At 48.0% G+C, this 20,225-nt stretch overlaps 1 protein-coding gene across 3 annotated transcripts in view; it reads left to right on the forward strand.

The window, feature by feature from the left end:
- The first annotated feature begins 13,350 nt into the window (after positions 1 to 13,350).
- LOC123756442 (PAS domain-containing protein cky-1-like) overlaps positions 13,351 to 20,225 on the forward strand; it is a 65,848-nt gene continuing 58,973 nt past the window's right edge. For all 3 annotated transcript variants that reach the window (XR_011229618.1, XR_011229619.1, XM_069331268.1), the window contains exons 1-2: positions 13,351 to 13,461; positions 15,491 to 15,970. Coding sequence is in view for 1 of the 3 variants with exons in the window: in XM_069331268.1 (XP_069187369.1) it covers positions 15,945 to 15,970 (26 nt within the window). In the remaining 2 variants the exon portion in view is untranslated. The remainder of the gene's footprint in view (positions 13,462 to 15,490; positions 15,971 to 20,225) is intronic.

Raw genomic sequence — 20,225 nt, forward strand, 5'->3', positions numbered from 1 at the left:
CGCCAGCCCTCCAGGGGACGCAGCGCCAGCCCTCCAGGGGACGCAGCGCCAGCCCTCCAGGGGACGCAGCGCCAGCCCTCCAGGGGACGCAGCGCCAGCCCTCCAGGGGACGCAGCGCCAGCCCTCCAGGGGACGCAGCGCCAGCCCTCCAGGGACGCAGCGCCAGCCCTCCAGGGGACACAGCGCCAGCCCTCCAGGGGACACAGCGCCAGCCCTCCAGGGGACACAGCGCCAGCCCTCCAGGGGACACAGCGCCAGCCCTCCAGGGGACACAGCGCCAGCCCTCCAGGGGACACAGCGCCAGCCCTCCAGGGGACACAGCGCCAGCCCTCCAGGGGACACAGCGCCAGCCCTCCAGGGGACACAGCGCCAGCCCTCCAGGGGACACAGCGCCAGCCCTCCAGGGGACACAGCGCCAGCCCTCCAGGGGACACAGCGCCAGCCCTCCAGGGGACACAGCGCCAGCCCTCCAGGGGACACAGCGCCAGCCCTCCAGGGGACACAGCGCCAGCCCTCCAGGGGACACAGCGCCAGCCCTCCAGGGGACACAGCGCCAGCCCTCCAGGGGACACAGCGCCAGCCCTCCAGGGGACACAGCGCCAGCCCTCCAGGGGACACAGCGCCAGCCCTCCAGGGGACACAGCGCCAGCCCTCCAGGGGACACAGCGCCAGCCCTCCAGGGGACACAGCGCCAGCCCTCCAGGGGACACAGCGCCAGCCCTCCAGGGGACACAGCGCCAGCCCTCCAGGGGACACAGCGCCAGCCCTCCAGGGGACACAGCGCCAGCCCTCCAGGGGACACAGCGCCAGCCCTCCAGGGGACACAGCGCCAGCCCTCCAGGGGACACAGCGCCAGCCCTCCAGGGGACACAGCGCCAGCCCTCCAGGGGACACAGCGCCAGCCCTCCAGGGGACACAGCGCCAGCCCTCCAGGGGACACAGCGCCAGCCCTCCAGGGGACACAGCGCCAGCCCTCCAGGGACACAGCGCCAGCCCTCCAGGGGACACAGCGCCAGCCCTCCAGGGGACACAGCGCCAGCCCTCCAGGGGACACAGCGCCAGCCCTCCAGGGGACACAGCGCCAGCCCTCCAGGGGACACAGCGCCAGCCCTCCAGGGGACACAGCGCCAGCCCTCCAGGGGACACAGCGCCAGCCCTCCAGGGACACAGCGCCAGCCCTCCAGGGACACAGCGGGTCGCTGTGATTTACCCGCGGTGAGCGTGTGGGAACAGGCCAAGTAACCTCCAGACAGCCATGAGGGACATGGGTGCCACAGCAAGGTTTCTACCAGCTACGAAGAGATAAAACGAAGCTGGTTAATACCCACCAAAATATAAATTCAGGTGTAGTGTGTGTAGTGCACCAGCACGGAGCACAACAGTCAGATTGATCAGTATCGCGACCCGTGACGTTACAATAATTGATCATAACCAAGCGGACGAGGTCCTAGACCCACACACACATTCCAGTTGTGGAAGATGCCGCTCCATCAGCAGGCAGTTCTTGTCTTCTTAAATACAAAACGAAGCTGGAGAAAGTTCCGACGTAGCCAGACCAGCCCCGGAGCTGAGAGGTATGAGCTACGGGGACAAAAACTATGCGAATTAAACCTCACGTCACTAGAAAAGAAACACGGTAGATATGATCACTACATACATAATTCTCAGGTTAACTGACAGGGGCAGACAAGGACAGACTATATGTTATGGGAAGCACACAAATATGGACACTAAATACTCATATGAGCATGAAAGATGTTGTTCAGTGAGTAGTTAACAATTGGAATGCCCTAAGAAGTGAGGTGGTGGAGACAGACTACACACAGTCTCACATGTAGTTATGATAGGACCCGCGTGGACCAGGAATTAGTACATCAGTTGATAACATTTCAGAAACAGGGCTAAAAAAAGTTAGACTCAGCCGCTACATGCTCAATGAGGTTAGCATATAGCATTAGGCGAGTGGACACGCACGGCAGAGTGCCTCAAACATAATGCAGGCGGCATCAGAGTTGGTCTGAGAAACTGGTATTGGTTTTCACGTGTACCAGCAAGTGCAAGGGGATGTGTAGACAGGTGACAGGAGACCAGCAGGACGGTGGTCTCCTGTCAACCTTCTGTTCACTTCCACAAAGTGGAACCGAGTCAAGCAGGAAGAAGGCGCCGTGCTGGGACAACCATGTAGCAGGTATTAAAATACAACAAGAGTCTCCAACTATAATTTCAAATACGGCAGCAGGACCATGCAAGATGCAAACTCGAAGAAACTATTGGTCCTACTTTTTTAAAATCTATTCGACATGAGAAAATTATCACAACTGGATGTCGGTGGGCCATGTATAATGTTGTATAATATACAGTTGATGTCAATAACTGACGACTGATGTCAACAGTGTATTCAGGTCCCGGGGATGATAATTCCCAGACTAAGAAATTATGTGAAACACATTTAGTAGAACATTAACATTCAAGTTTGAGTTTACTTCATCATTATGCACCTCATACCCATCCCGTGGGCGGCAGTACACCCCACACCCATCCCGTGGGAGGCAGTACACCCCACACCCATCCCGTGGGCGGCAGTACACCCCACACCCATCCCGTGGGCGGCAGTACACCCCACACCCATCCCGTGGGCGGCAGTACACCCCACACCCATCCCGTGGGCGGCAGTACACCCCACACCCATCCCGTGGGCGGCAGTACACCCCACACCCATCCCGTGGGCGGCAGTACACCCATACCCATCCCGTGGGCGGCAGTACACCCCACACCCATCCCGTGGGCGGCAGTACACCCTACACCCATCCCGTGGGCGGCAGTACACCCATACCCATCCCGTGGGCGGCAGTACACCCATACCCATCCCATGGGAGGCAGTACAAAAAGGTTAGAGGCACAAAATGGGCTCAGGAACTGAACTCAAAAATTAATTAAGCCCTGTATAGTTCCGAGCCCATTATGTAGCATTTAACAAGAATAATGTGTCTTTATACAAGTGCTTAACATTATCACAATGAGTGAATATAACGTTGGAAAAATGCTTGAAACTTGGAAAAAAATATCCATGGATATAATGAACTTCAGGTGAATTTCAACGCTATATACAGTCTCGAATTTTTAAATAAAGCTTTTAAATTCAAAAAAATTGTTTAAATATTTTATATTATTACTATTACTATCATTCTTGGCCAAGAATGTCTCAACAAAATTGGGAATTCTCCGCTGGTTGAAGCATCTCGCATCTCCATCACCTCGTTCTAGTCTAGGGCATTGTTCCCTCTCTTGGACACTGTTCCTCTTGACCTAACTTTTGTACAGTTTAGAGGACAGCTACACGTTCACATCTAACGTATAATCAAGAGTCGTCAGCCTTCAGTAGTAAAGATGTCCGACCCCATACTCTCTCTCTCTCTTCCTTCGATCTCGGGAATTTTGAACTTTCATATTCCCTATTCATTTAATGCCATGACATGTTCACATTGCCGTTTCTACTTACACTTACGGGGGTAAAGTGTGCCTGGGCCCAGTAAGTGGCGGGGTTCCACAAGGCTCAGTACTGACCCTCACAGTTTTCTTCCGGGCTCTCTTATTTTTCCCGTTCCTGAGTCAGTGTACGCAAGACACTTCCACTGTGATTACTTTCAAATTTGTCGTACAATGAGCGTTTTATTTCACGAATTGCGGCTATTTTCTATAGATCTGGTGTTTTAAAAGTTGGAAACTATTTGTTGTGATCCTTTCTAAATATATAAATCATATCGAAGGAAGAGTTTAACGCATTTTGGAGTGTAAGATGCTGAGGATCTGGAAAGGGGGGGGGGAAGGGAAGATTCTCTGAAGAGTGTCGAGGATCTGAGCCTGCAGTGGGTGATGACACGGGAGACATCTCCCGTCACGCAGGGTGCAGTCGCACCTCCACAGATCTCCACAGATGGCTCAAAAGGGCCACCACTTACGGGCTATTCATGCCCGTGCCACCTTTTGGGTGGCTTAATCTTCATCAATCAATCAATCGTGGGTGATGATGAGGATAAAGATAAAGCCACCGCAAGAGGTGGCACGGGCATGAGTAGCCCGTAGCCTGCTGTGGATTTTCCTTGACGATTCATTGCCGTCTGCCAACCTCGGAACTTTAACTGTTAAATGAACATGTAATCAGAATGGCAAAATAAAACTGATAATAACAGTAAATTCTTATTGGAAGAAGAATTCTTCCGGTCCGACAGCGTTTACAACCCACCACACTGACTGCGTCACCCTCCAGCGGGTCAGAAACACGTGTATACAACCCACAGACATAAAAGGATGGTGGGGGGGGGGAAGAGGCGGAGTGGTAAACTACTCCCTTATTTACTATGGTTTACTTTTGTCTACACGCGGTCTTTAAATCTATGAAATTCCCAAAAGGTAAATCGGAATAACTTTAACCCTTCCCTCCTCCACGGCGGGCCTCGCGAGACTGGTGACATCAGGTGCCACCGGGGCGGGTGGCACCAGGGCGGGTGGCACACAAGGGGGATTACTGTGGCTGTAGTTAGCGTGTGCATAATCCCGCCCAACTCTCCCGCCACGTCCAACAACACTTCAATATTTCAGTTTTGAATGTTTCGTCTCCATTTCCTGCCTCCCGATCTTTGACCCCCTACCTCACAGCACCCCCCCCCCTCCCTCTCTACCTGTATCACCTCTCCTAAATACCCTGTTCCCCCCTGACTCTAAGCACCTCGGCCCAGCAGTCCCAGCAGCACCTGCAGGCAGTAAAGGGAGGGAGTGCGTGGTTGGCAACATTGTGAGAAGCGATAACCCAGCTCGTCGCCGCACTCAGACATTCCGCTAAGCCAGCCGCTAATGAAGCCAGGAATGCTAGTATAGAGGGAGGGAGAGAGGGAGGCAAGTTCATAATGTCTCACCTCTCCCTTTTAGACTTCCCCCCTTACCCCCCCCTCCCTCTCCCTATTTACGTCCGCTGTCGCAACCTCTGTCGCACTGGAGACATCTCCCGTCACGCAGGGTGCAGTCGCACCTCCACAGATCTCCAGTATCTATTGATACTGGTAATGGCTCAAAAGGGCCACCACTTACGGGCTATTCATGCCCGTGCCACCTCTTGGGTGGCTTAATTTTCATCAATCAATCGCCTCGGTCAGCCTTCGACTTGATGGCCTGAGTTTGCTATGTATGCATGCACAGTGAGTGCATGCAGGTGCGCGCGAGTGCATGCAGGTGTCTCTACACGTGTGCTCGAGGACCTTGTGGTAACAGCAGAACTAAATCAAGGCAGAAAACTACGCTAAATACCTGGCAGTGAAACCTTGCAACAATGCCCAGAGATGCACTTCAGCCTATCCACTAATATGATGCATGTATTTTGACGTATCAATTCCCCAACGTCAAAATATGATGGTTCTATCCATCAAAGCGGCTAGCAAAAATTGGCGTGATGTTCCGTTTTATATTTGTGGATCGTCGGTTAGGTTTGGTTGAGGCAATTTAGCCCATCTTTTCTTTCGCTGTTGTGGACACACTAAGAGGCCGCGACCACGTGTCAGGCCAGCGACCACGTGTCAGGCCAGCGACCACGTGTCAGGCCAGCGACCACGTGTCAGGCCAGCGACCACGTGTCAGGCCAGCGACCACGTGCCAGCGAGTGTCCACGAACCAAAGGGACGTAACACGAACACGTCCAGCTAACATACTCCTCATCCAGCGACAGGAACAGTACAACAATGTACTCTCCGGGTGTACGATGTACACAACACACCCTAAACCACAGAAAATACGTGATGACCAAAGAGCTTGTGACCAAACACGCAGTTTAACAATCCACTCGGTATTTACAGTACAAATTAAACTACGACGCACCTTCAGTGACTGACCTCCCTTCCGGGGGACGCTGATCAAGTGCATAACACGTCAAACAACATCAACATATAATTGACTTACTTGGGAGAGAGACCCCGCTTCCAGGTCAACCAATCAGGGGTGTCCGTGCCCACGGCCTGCCGCCGCCCTCCGAGGTCAGGTCGAGACTGACTGACACTACACCTTCGCTATGACTGTGTCGTCGTCCGGGGCAGCTACGAGAGCGCCCACCGGGAAGGTCGTTACCGCTAACGACCGCTTCCCAAACTGCTCAGAGCCTAGCATTTACATTGCTTGTTTAACAATTACAGCAAAGAGAGTCAATCATATCATAGGAAATCAAATATTATTTGGTTATAGTGATATATAGGATATAGAACTGTATGTGTCCCCCCTGTCTCCCTCCCCTAGTATGTGTCCCCCCTGTCTCCCTCCCCCACTATGTGTCCCCTGCCTCCCTCCCCCACTATGTGTCCCCTGCCTCCCTCCCCCACTATGTGTCCCCTGCCTCCCGCCCCTTGTATGTGTCCCCTGCCTCCCTCCTCCACTATGTGTCCCCCTGCCTCCCTCCCTCCACTATGTGTCCCCCTACTCTATGTGTTCCCAGCATGGTGACGCGGGTCCTGAGGGACGCCTTGTAGTAATGATGTTCCGCCAACTTTATGACGCCAGCTTCCATAAATCTGTAATGACACGTTTATGAATTCTTAATTTCTATTTATGAAAATTAAGTCAGCTGCTCTGTGCTGACGAGGCCCCCCTGCTGACGTCGGAGGACACCGCTGACGGCCACACGGTCGCACCCCTCGGCGCTCACGCCGCCTCCGTCAGCACCTCTACGTCACGGCTACCCAAGAGCGGGAATGGAGTGCGTGAGGGCGTGCGTGCGTTGCGTGCGTGTGGCGGGGAGGCGGCGGCGTCGTGTTTGTCATAGTTGGGGCGGTCGGTACATGGGGGCGCTGCCGGCCGCGCATGCGCAATGAGACACCGAAAAGGTTTCCAAGCGCATTCCGCTCTTTTGTTTATATCGGCGCAGAGAGGCGGTGATCTTCCCCGTGAAGCACAGTTCATCGGTGTCCTGTACACTTAATGTAGTGGAAGTATCCCCTACACTTGATGCCTTGGTAGTATACTGTACACTTATGCAGTGGAAGTATACTGAACACTTAACGTGGAAGAGGGCCAAGTAGGGCTCCATAAACAATGCTTAATGCGCCAGCCCTCCAGGGCTGGCGCGTTAATTCAACACCATTGAATTAACGTAAAATCGTTGATTTTTTGTTATACATCAACGTCTTCTGCTCAACTTTCACGACCAAATATCACATTCACTCCAATAAATCTACCACTTACGGGCTATTCATGCCCGTGCCACCTCTTGGGTGGCTTAATCTTCATCAATCAATCAACTTTACTCAGTGTGGAGGGCAAGATTCCTACCCCTCCCCTTCCCAGCATCTCCACCTCCCCTCCACTCACGGGTAATTATGGGGAAATGACGTTGATGTGATCATGAGTCTACGTCGATATGACGCAGAGTTGAACATCCGCAGGGCAGGCAAAATAGTATTGAAGTAACGCAGTTTGATCGACGTTATTAACGTACGTTTAGCCTCATTGGTCTGCTGATGGCGTCTCGTGGAATACTTTCAATGTAACCATTGAAATTTCTTCTTGCCTCTCCCACAAAGTGGATGGGATGGGGATAGAGGGGGGTGGGGGATGGAAGGGGAAAGGGTGGGTGGGGGCGAGGGGGGTGTTGGTCCCCATCTCGCATTCCTTGATAGCTGAAATGCGTACCTAGTGTCTGGGTGTGAGAGGGAGGCATTACTGGGATGCCTCGCCTTGCTCCCTTCCCCACCTCTCACACTGCACAAATTTCTCTCCAGTTCTGCCCTTACTCAGTCCCGTTGCTGGAGGACCCTCAAGTTACAACCCCGCTCCTGTGCCAGGTAAGTCCACTATACTATGGTTAAGTCTACTATGGGCTCACCATAGCCTGTGCTACTTCTAACGTTTTGTTTAGAGTAGCTGAATCTTAAACAACAACATGAAAGACCCATGAACTGTGACTGCCGGCAGTGGCTCTCTACATTCTGTGCCTTACATTGAGGATTTTCCATGCAACCATCCTTGTGTGTTGGGGGATTTTTTTTAGCATCACGTAGCCTGTCTTTGCCACACTCTGTACTCCCCTTTCCTATATAGTCTATGGCAGCTGCACAGATGCAGACGTACCTAAATGTGTCAATAAAGAAAATAATAATATGTCCCTGTACGACTGGCTGTGTGTTAGCTATGTAACTCTTCACATATAGTCCAGGGCAGCTGTATAAATGTGGTGAATATACCTATGTTAACACAAAAGTTAACATAGGTCAGCAGCGGGAGTCGAATGAGCGCATCATTGTTAGTATTCTCAATTTTTTTCAATTATATCAGTGTTTAAATAGACAAAAAAATTAGGTGAACAAATAAGTGTTGAATAAAATGAAAAGTAATACAGTTACTTGCGCTTTGTGAGTGTCTGTGACTGTCTCCAGCACGTTCTACCAATCACGATCTTGACTGGTCGATAGAGGGACGACTTTGATTCTTGCGGGGTCGGCGTTCGATCCACCAATGCTCCAAGTGGTTAGGCACCGCTCCTTCACCCCCGTCAATATATCCCAAAATATCCTGCAGGTTCTCCTAATCTGCCACAACGTATGAAATACAAGGTGCTAACCTAACCAGAAAGACATGAACGCGAGCCACTGACCTAATCAAGCCTACCGTATAGTCAAGCCTACTGTATAGTCAAGCCTACTGTATAGTCAAGCCTACCGTATAGTCAAGCCTACTGTATAGTCAAGCCTACTGTATAGTCAAGCCTACCGTATAGTCAAGCCTACTGTATAGTCAAGCCTACCGTATAGTCAAGCCAACTGTATAGTCAAGCCTACCGTATAGTCAAGCCAACTGTATAGTCAAGCCTACCGTATAGTCAAGCCTACCGTATAGTCAAGCCTACTGTATAGTCAAGCCTACCGTATAGTCAAGCCTACCGTATAGTCAAGCCTACCGTATAGTCAAGCCTACCGTATAGTCAAGCCTACCGTATAGTCAAGCCTACTGTATAGTCAAGCCTACCGTATAGTCAAGCCTACTTTATAGTCAAGCCTACTGTATAGTCAGTATAGTTGTATAGTCAACGTTATCGAGGGGTAATACTCGAAAATCCTGTTCTAACAGTACGGACTATCAAACCCACACGCCATACTCCACAGGGGTCCCTAGGATTCGAAGTAGGAGCTAATCCTTCTTCAAGGACGACATGGGGTTCAATCTCAACCACCGTATGACACTCCCCCATACAACCACATATCACCCTGCATAGTTTGGTGAGGCTAGCCCCTAGCCTCTGGCCTCCCAACCTTTAATAAGTATACATTTTCGCTTAATGATGTAGTTTATGGATAGAATGCCAAGGTAGGAAGGCCAAGGGCTCGGGGCTCGCCTCACCTATCTTTGCAAGATGATACATGGGTGGGAGCGGGGTTTGGGAGTGTCATAGACCAGTCGGGTGGGTACCAGTGCCACTCTATGAGAAATATCGCATCTATAGCGAACCCCCCGAGATCAGACTTTGAGAGAGAGAGAGAGAGAGAGAGAGAGAGAGAGAGAGAGAGAGAGAGAGAGAGAGATTTTGTTAATTTAAGCAAAACTAACATAAAAATGTGATCAAACCTAACCTAACCTAACATCACTAAGTCAACAATTCATATTCTTAACATAATATAATAATATTAATTGCAACAAAACAATTTAGAAAGAAATATTTGTAAATAACGAAAAATCACTTTGTTAGGCAAATCGGGTCTTGCATACTAAGCCAAGTAGAAGGATTCTGGCTATTAGGTACGACAGACATAACATTGTCGACTATATAACATTCCTAGAACTCCCACAGTCAAGAGGTGCCCAGGATTATGAGCTCTCATACTAAGCAAACACTTGACTGTAATGATAATACTGACAGATAATCTCAGCCTTAATAATGATTACAACTAGTAATAAGATAATAATGTGAAGACAATTAATAGCAACAAAATGTAATGTAATTATTTTTGTGGTGGTGGTCGAGCGCGTACGAGAGGGAGCGTGAGCACCTCTACCATCTTGAGCACCTCTACCATCTTGAGCACCTCTACCATCTTGAGCACCTCTACCATCTTGAGCACCTCTACCATCTTGAGCACCTCTACCATCTTGAGCACCACCACCACCACCACCACCACCACCAGTTCCTCAGTCATCCACACCCAATACTGACGGCTAGCCACAACAACCTTCTCCCCCACTACTCCCCCCTCAAGCAGCGTCTTGGCTACCTACACCAACCACCACCACCATCCCCCCCTCAATCACCACCCCTGCCACTACACCACCATCAAATACTCCAACCAGCACCATCTCAACATTGTACCTCACCACTTAAGAAGTTAACGTACCTACACTATCCACCCGCCCCAACATCACCCCCCTCCCCCTCACTTTCCCCCCACCCCAACACCACCCCCTCCCTCACACCTCCCCCACCCCACAACCACCCCTCCCAGCACCTTCCCTCCCATAAAAATGATAAAGATGCAGTAAATGTGTGGGAGAACTGGGTGAGCTGGACCTCTGACCTGTGTTGACCAGCACCAGCTCCACACACCACTACCTGCTCCACCTACCACTCTTCCCTCCACCTACCACTGTTCCCTCCACCTACCACTCTTCCCTCCACCTACCACTGTTCCCTCCACCTACCACTGTTCCCTCCATGCCACTACTCCCACCTACCCACTCACACATCAGATAAATCTCAGTGGATTTAGATAAATTTATCTAAAATCTTTAGATAAGTCTAAATCTCAGATAATCCAACTTGAATTTTTGTTGAGTGTTCTATTTTGGGTTAAATATTTGTGTCGCCTTATCTGTGTCCCTCATTGGTAAACACTTTCACCAGTTTGTGCTCTGGTGCTAGGCCTGCTGGTGCTAGGGCTGCTGGTGCTAGGCCTGCTGGTGCTAGGCCTGCTGGTGCTAGGCCTGCTGGTGCTAGGCCTGCTGGTGCTAGGCCTGCTGGCCCTAGGCCTGCTGGTGCTAGGCCTGCTGGTGCTAGGCCTGCTGGTGCTAGGCCTGCTGGTGCTAGGCCTGCTGGTGCTAGGTCTGCTGGTGCTAGGCCTGCTGGTGCTAGGCCTGCTGGTGCTAGGCCTGCTGGTGCTTGGCCTGCTGGTGCTAGGCCTGCTGGTGCTAGGCCTGCTGGTGCTAGGTCTGCTGGTGCTAGGCCTGCTGGTGCTAGGCCTGCTGGTGCTAGGTCTGCTGGTGCTAGGCCTGCTGGTGCTAGGCCTGCTGGTGCTAGGCCTGCTGGTGCTAGGGCTGCTGGTGCTAGGCCTGCTGGTGCTAGGCCTGCTGGTGCTAGGCCTGCTGGTGCTAGGGCTGCTGGTGCTAGGCCTGCTGGTGCTAGGCCTGCTGGTGCTAGGCCTGCTGGTGCTAGGCCTGCTGGCCCTAGGGCTGCTGGTGCTAGGCCTGCTGGTGCTAGGCCTGCTGGTGCTAGGCCTACTGGCCCTAGGGCTGCTGGTGCTAGGCCTGCTGGTGCTAGGCTTGCTGGCCCTAGGGCTGCTGGTGCTAGGCCTGCTGGTGCTAGGCCTGCTGGTGCTAGGCCTGCTGGCCCTAGGCCTGCTGGTGCTAGGCCTGCTGGTGCTAGGCCTGCTGGTGCTAGGCCTGCTGGCCCTAGGGCTGCTGGTGCTAGGCCTGCTGGTGCTAGGCCTGCTGGTGCTAGGCCTGCTGGCCCTAGGCCTGCTGGTGCTAGGCCTGCTGGTGCTAGGCCTGCTGGTGCTAGGCCTGCTGGCCCTAGGCCTGCTGGTGCTAGGCCTGCTGGTGCTAGGCCTGCTGGTGCTAGGCCTGCTGGCCCTAGGGCTGCTGGTGCTAGGCCTGCTGGTGCTAGGCTTGCTGGCCCTAGGGCTGCTCAGGGGAGGGTAGGCCTGGTCAGTCTTCTCGACAGCCTTTACAGAGTGTCCGTACTCTTGGCCAAGTCCGGACACTCCAAGTCCGCCCTGAGCTGCGCTGCTTGTTCCAAATAAGTTTGAATGATAAAATTAAGCTTTATTTTGGGATCAAAACTCCACACTTATGTATTTGTGGAATGAATGTCAAGAATTACAGCAAGAGTTTCGGGCGTGAGGAGTACTGACCTTGGCGGGGAGGAGAGGGAGTTGTTATTGTGTGAAGGTCACACCTCTCTACCCCTGGGGACCTGTGTGCCCTGGGGACCAGTGTGCCCTGGGGACCAATGTGCCCTGGGGACCTGTGTGCCCTGGGGACCAGTGTGTCCTGGGGGCCTGTGTGCCATGGGGATCAGTGTGCCCTGGGGACCAGTGTGCCCTGGGGGACCAGTGTGCCCTGGGGACCTGTGTGCCCTGGGGGACCAGTGTGTCCTGGGGGACCAGTGTGCCCTGGGGGACCTGTGTGCCCTGGGGACCAGTGTGTCCTGGGGGACCAGTGTGTCCTGGGGGACCTGTGTGCCCTGGGGACCTGTGTGCCCTGGGGACCAGTGTGTCCTGGGGGACCTGTGTGCCCTGGGGACCTGTGTGCCCTGGGGACCTGTGTGTCCTGGGGACCTGTGTGTCCTGGGGACCAGTGTGCCCTGGGAACCAGTGTGCCCTGGGGACCAGTGTGCCCTGGGGACCAGTGTGCCCTGGGGACCAGTGTGCCCTGGGAACCAGTGTGCCCTGGGGACCTGTGTGCCCTGGGCATCTGTGTGCCCTGGGGACCAGTGTGTCCTGGGGGACCAGTGTGTCCTGGGGGACCTGTGTGCCCTGGGGACCTGTGTGTCCTGGGGACCTGTGTGCCCTGGGACCAGTACTCAGGGTATCCGTGCATATTCTCAGGCTGAATCTTCTGCTGTGAATTTTTTTCCCTTGGATAATTGGCTGTAAACCGTCTGGGAGATAGTGAAGGGGCTTCCCTCCCCTCACCTTCCCTCCCCTCACCCCTCTCCTCACCTTCCCTCCCCTCAGCCCTCTCCTCACCTTCCCTCCCCTCACCCCCCACTACCTCTCAGCTTCCCTCCCCTCACCCCACTGCCTCACTAGCACCGTGTTTCCGTGTATCTCATGTTTTGCTGTGAGAAAAAATACAGTGAGAGGTGTGAGGGACTTGTGCTTGGAGCTCCACACTCTCACCCCCTCACTCCCCCCTTCCCACTCCCTCACCTCTCCCTCACTCCCTCCCTCAACCCCTCACGCGCCCCATTCCTCCGCAAGAGCAGCTGAATGTGATTGCTTCTCTGATTAGTCAATTACACTCATTTGATAATCAATGATAGCATACAGCAAAGCGTCCATCCCCCCAAGATCGAGGCACTTGACCAATGAGACGCCAGTGTGGCCCAGTCCAGCAGCCAATCACCGCCCTCTTTGGCTGGAAGGGGCGTGGCCTGCCCTCCTGGCCCGCCGCCGTGCCCTCTCTGTTAGTAAGGGATTTGACAGTGTGGTGGAACACTTTGTTTATACTTATTTTCCGCTCTACGGGTCTAGTCCCTCGGGCCCGGACCCAGGACGACAGGTACGCGGGTCTTGGGGGTCTTGGGGGCCATGTTGGCAGCCATGAGGGCCCCTGAGAGGACTATGTTGACAGGCGAGCTCTGAGGGGCCCCGAAGAAACGGGCGGAGAGGGTGTGTCTCTAGTGGTACAGTGTGTGTGGGTGTCAGTAGTGGTACAGTGTGTGGGTGTGTCTCTAGTGGTACAGTGTGTGGGTGTGTCTCTAGTGGTACAGTGTGTGGGGGTGTGTCTCTAGTGGTACAGTGTGTGGGGGTGTGTCTCTAGTGGTACAGTGTGTGGGGGTGTGTCTCTAGTGGTACAGTGTGTGGGTGTGTCAATAGTGGTACAGTGTGTGGGTGTGTCAATAGTGGTACAGTGTGTGGGGGTGTGTCTCTAGTGGTACAGTGTGTGGGTGTGTCAATAGTGGTACAGTGTGTGGGGGGTGTCAATAGTGGTACAGTGTGTGGGGGGTGTCAATAGTGGTACAGTGTGGGTGTGTCAATAGTGGTACAGTGTGTGGGGGGTGTCAATAGAGGTACAGTGTGTGGGGGTGTCAATAGTGGTACAGTGTGTGGGGTGTCAATAGTGGTACAGTGTGGGGGGTGTCAATAGTGGTACAGTGTGTGGGGGTGTCAATAGTGGTACAGTGTGTGGGGTGTCAATAGTGGTACAGTGTGGGGGGTGTCAATAGTGGTACAGTGTGTGGGTGTCAATAGTGGTATAGTGTGTGGGGTGTCAATAGTGGTACAGTGTGGGGGGTGTCAATAGTGGTACAGTGTGTGGGGTGTCAATAGTGGTACAGTGTGTGGGGTGTCAATAGTGGTATAGTGTGTGGGGTGTCAATAGTGGTACAGTGTGGGGGGTGTCAATAGTGGTACAGTGTGGGGGGTGTCAATAGTGGTACAGTGTGTGGGGGTGTCAATAGTGGTACAGTGTGTGGGGGGTGTCAATAGTGGTACAGTGTGTGGGGTGTCAATAGTGGTACAGTGTGGGGGGTGTCAATAGTGGTACAGTGTGTGGGGTGTCAATAGTGGTACAGTGTGGGGGGGTTGTTTCTATTGGTACTGTGTATGGGGGGAGGGGGGGGGGAAGTCGTCAGTGGCATTATCAACCTCTGGAGGGTGATTAAGGCCTATTAACCTCTGGCGGGTTGTTAAGGCCCATCAACATTTGGAGGGTTATTAAGGCCTATTAACCTCTAGAGGGTTATTAAGGCCTATCAACCTCTGGAGGGTTATTAAGGCCTATCAACCTCTGGAGGGTTATTAAGGCCTATCAACCTCTGGAGGGTTATTAAGGCCTATCAACCTCTGGAGGGTTATTAAGGCCTATTAACCTCTGGAGGGTTATTAAGGCCTATCAAGCTCTGGAGTGTTATTAAGGCCTATCAACCTCTGGAGGGTTATTAAGGCCTATCAACCTCTGGAGGGTTATTAAGGCCTATCAACCTCTGGAGGGTTATTAAGGTCACCACAATAGCCTAATGACCACCCAGCAAGTATACCTTAGTCCTCAACATTGTCCAGGACTATGTATACTCTCAGTATACATAATCCAGGACTATGTATACTCTCAGTATACACCTCGAGAAGAAGCTACACCTCTCAGTGTACGTATTCTTATCATGAAAAAGTCCTCGAAATGGTTTCCATAAATTAATTGTATATGACAAGAAATACATTAAACATATATGATATAATAAATTCATAGCAATTTATGTAAATATTTTTTCTAAGCTTATATATATATATATATATATATATATATATATATATATATATATATATATAACAGCATTATATATATATATATACGTATATATATATATATATATATATATATATATATATATATATATATATATATATATATATATATATATATATATATATATATATACGTATATATATATATATAATGCTGTTATATATATATATATATATATATATATATATATATATATATATATATATATATATATATATATATATATATATATATATATATATATATATATATATATATATATATTTAATTTCTTTCTCCATTGCAGAAAAAAACAGATAAATTCACTTTGCAAAAATCCTCCCGCTAAGAGATGACTCAACAGGGCAAACTCACTTATCCGGATATGTGGATCATATATATATATGTATATATATTTATATATTGAACTTAACCGGCCCTGAAATGTGACTAAATCTGCAATAGACAGTTTATGAAGAAAAGAAAATTACAGTAGAGGCTGGATTAGAAAGATTAGCACAAGACAATGATCTTAACAGACAGCGGACAGTCTTAACCGGAATCTAAAATGTACATTGAATTATCCGGATTCTTAACAACCGGATACGAAGCCGCCATAGTGCTCGTTTAGTGTTATAACCGAATATCAGAATTTAGTGTTTCTAGAGAAAAAGGCGATCCGGATAACAGAGAAGGTGATCCAGATAACAGAGAAGGCGGATATCAAAATAACGGATATCACAGTGAACACAACCGGCCCAATGCATAACATAATCAAGATGTGCAGGTATGTAAGTCTCTGTTTTGTATACAAATCGTTTGATTTATATAATACAAATCCTTGACTCAGAACACATTATGTGATCAATGGTGTTCTGTCTTATAACTGAATAGTTCCTGTTCCATTGTTATGAAAAGGAATGAGTACTTACCTAGTTTTTACTCACCTAGTTGTGGGTTGAGCTTTGGCTATTCCTGTTTGTCAACTGTCAGTCATGCACTGGGTATGTGTGTGTGTGTGTATGATTACGTCAGCATGAATATGAAGTGTGTATGGGTATGTACTCACCTAGTTGTACTCACCTAATTGTGCTTGCGGGGGTTGAGCTTTCGCTCTTTGGTCCCGCCTCTCAACTGTCAATCAACTGGTGTACAGATTCATGAGCCTACTGGACTATCATATCAACACTTGAAACTGTGTATGGAGTCAGCCTCCACCACATCACTTCCTAATGCATTCCATTTGTCAACCACTCTGACACTAAAAAAGTTCTTTCTAATATCTCTGTGGCTCATTTGGGCACTCAGTTTCCACCTGTGTCCCCTAGTGCGTGTGCCCCTTGTGTTAAACAGCCTGTCTTTATCAACCCTGTCAATTCCCTTGAGGATCTTGAATGTGGTGATCATGTCCCCCCTAACTCTTCTGTCTTCCAACGAAGTGAGGTTTAATTCCCGTAGTCTCTCCTCGTAGCTCATACCTCTCAGCTCGGGTACTAGTCTGGTGGCAAACCTTTGAACCTTTTCCATTTTAGTCTTATGCTTGACTAGATATGGACTCCATGCTGGTGCCGCATACTCCAGGATTGGTCTGACATATGTGGTATATAATGTTCTGAAAGATTCCTTACACAAGTTTCTAAAGGCCGTTCTTATGTTAGCCAACCTGGCATATGCTGCTGCTGTTATCCTCTTGATATGAGCATCAGGGGACAGGTCTGGCGTGATATCAACCCCCAGGTCTTTCTCTCTCTCTTACTCTTGAAGTATTTCATCTCCCAAGTGATACCTTGTATCTGGTCTCCTGCTTCCTACCCCTATCTTCATTACATTACATTTGCTTGGATTAAACTCTAACAGCCATTTGTTCGACCATTCCTGCAGCTTGTCCAGGTCTTCTTGAAGCCTCAAGCTGTCTTCCTCTGTCTTAATCCTTCTCATAATTTTGGCGTCGTCAGCAAACATTGAGAGGAATGAGTCTATACCCTCTGGGAGATCATTTACGTATATCAGAAACAGGATAGGTCCAAGTACAGAGCCCTGTGGGACTCCACTGGTGACTTCACGCCAGTCTGAGGTCTCACCCCTCACTAACTCTCTGCTTCCTATTGTTTAGGTACTCCCTTATCCACTGGAGCGCCCTACCAGTTACTCCTGCCTGTTTCTCCAGCTTATGCATCAACCTTTTATGGGGTACTGTGTCAAAGGCTTTCCGACAGTCCAAAAAAATGCAGTCCGCCCACCCTTCTCTTTCTTGTTTAATCTTTGTCACCTGATCGTAGAATTCTATCAATCCTGTAAGGCAAGATTTACCCTCCCTGAACCCATGTTGATGGGTTGTCACGAAGTCTCTTCTCTCCAGATGTTACTAGGTTTTTTCTCACAATCTTCTCCATCACCTTGCATGGTATACAAGTGTGTATGTGTGTGTGTGTGTGTGTGTGTGTGTGTGTGTGTGTGTGTGTGTGTGTGTGTGTGTGTGAGAGAGAGAGCCTGAGCGTAGCGGTGTGCATGTTTGTACTGTGCTGGCGTGTATGAATGCGTGTGGGTATGGGCGCACGTGTATACGGGAAGGCGTATGAGTGTTTATCAGTATGCGTGTGCGTGTGTGTGTGTGTGTATTTACTATGTGTATCTACAGAATCGAGCTATTTAGCTCTTGGACCCCGCTTTTCTAGCTAATCAATTTTTCCCCTATTATGTCTACTACATATATTTCTCTTACACACACACACATTACCAGGAAGCAGGCCGTAGCAGCTGTCCATCTCCCAGGTACCTATTTACTGCTGGGTGAACAGGCACTTCAGGGTAAAAGAAACTCTGCCCATTGGATTCCACCTCTGAAGGGAATCGAACCCGGGCCATTCGGACTATGACCCCCAAGCGCTGAGGAGCGCTGTCCACTCAGCAGCGAGGCCCTATGTGCGTGTGGCCTATATATATATATATATATATATATATATATATATATATATATATATATATTATATATATATATATATTATATATATATATATATATATATATATATATATATATATATATATATATTATATATATATATATATATATATATATATATATATATATATATATATATATTATATATATATATATATATTATATATATATATATATATATATATATATATATATATATATATATATATATTATATATATATATATATATATATATATATATATATATATATATTATATATATATATATATATATATATATATATATATATATATATATTATATATATATATATATATATATATATATATATATATATATATTATATATATATATATATATATATATATATATTATATATATATATATATATTATATATATATATATATATATATATATATATATATATATATATATATATATATATATATATATATATATATATAATATATAATATATATATGAACAGGGACATTCATTCTCATGGAATGATACAGATTTCTATCACATTATGAATTATTAAATTTTTGTCTTATTTGAATCAAAAGCAACAAACATTTTATCCAATATATCGTAACTTAACTATATAAGTAATTTATCTTCTTATTATAATTTATTAATATTGTTAGAAAAGAACCAATTTGGAAAGAAATATTTGAAAATAACGATACCCGTTTTGCGTGTTAGGCAAACTGGGTCTTGCCTAATAGGTACAACATAGCCAGATGTGCGCGCTACTTGGCCTATTTGGCAAGGGCTGATTTGCTTAGCAAGCAGAGTAATTTTTGTTATTTTCAAATATTTATTTCCTTATTGGTTTGTTGTAATCAATAATGTTATATTATATTCAGAACATAAGTTCCTAACTTAGTTATGGCAGGCTAGGTTAGGTAGGTTAGGATAAGTTAGGTTAGGTAAGTTATAGGTTTGGTTAGTTTGGTTTGAATCAATTTTTCGGTTAGTTTTAACTAAAAACAAATATCATATATGGATGTGAATTTAATGGAAAGTTTTATCATTCCATGAGGAAAAAACAATAAAAAAAATAACATTTCATGAATACTCGACTTGTTAGGCAACTTGACCTATTAGGTATAACTTGCAATATATATATATATATATATATATATATATATATATATATATATATATATATATATATATATATATATATATATATACACACACATGTACATATTAATATTATTCCTGTATTATTTCTTGAATTTTTACTCTTATCAAGATAATTCTACACAGATGAACCACAGTAACATAATATATCTATAATATTATCGCTGGGGTAGGACGCTGGGATTGAACCTCTGTCTAGGTCTCCCCAGACGTTAACCTAATAATTATCTTACACAAAAATGGACACAGTTTGGTGTTGTCAGATAAAAAATAATTGAACATTTTTTTCGTTTTGATTTTGGCAGACAGATCTTGTTTATTTGTGTTGTAAGAGCGAGATTATAGTCATCAATATATTCAGAGAATTACCTTGTCAGTCAGTCATCATTTATTATAGTTGTTGATGTACCTGTTTCGTATATGAGAAGGCACAGGGTGTGGGAGGTGTTGTGTGTGTGTGTGTGTGTGTGTGTGTGTGTGTGTGTGTGTGTGTGTGTGTGTGTGTGTGTGTGTGTGTGTCTGTGTGTCCTGGGAGGTTGTGAGAGCACCCTGAGTGGCCTTCCTGCACTCCTGTACACTCTAGCGAGTGTATAGGAGTAATTACCTAAGTGTAGTTACAGGATGAGAGCTACGCTCGTGGTGTCCCGTCTTCCCAGCACTCTTTGTCATATAACGCTTTGAAACTGCTTGGCCTCCACCACCTTCTCCCCTAACTTGTTCCAACCATCTACCGAGTGTATATATACGTGGGATACCCAGTTTGTACAACCTTCCTCCTCCTCTTATACTCAGTTCTCTTGCAAACATCACTTATACACTGCGATTACCTAAGTGGGTGGGGGGGGGGGGGGTATATTCCGTCTCGGATTACCATTGTGGGAGGGAAGATATATTATGAATGTTTTCAAAGAGCAAAATATAACTTGCTAA

This window comes from Procambarus clarkii, chromosome 25 (assembly GCF_040958095.1).
Source record: "Procambarus clarkii isolate CNS0578487 chromosome 25, FALCON_Pclarkii_2.0, whole genome shotgun sequence".
Classification (NCBI taxonomy): Eukaryota; Metazoa; Arthropoda; class Malacostraca; order Decapoda; family Cambaridae; genus Procambarus; species Procambarus clarkii.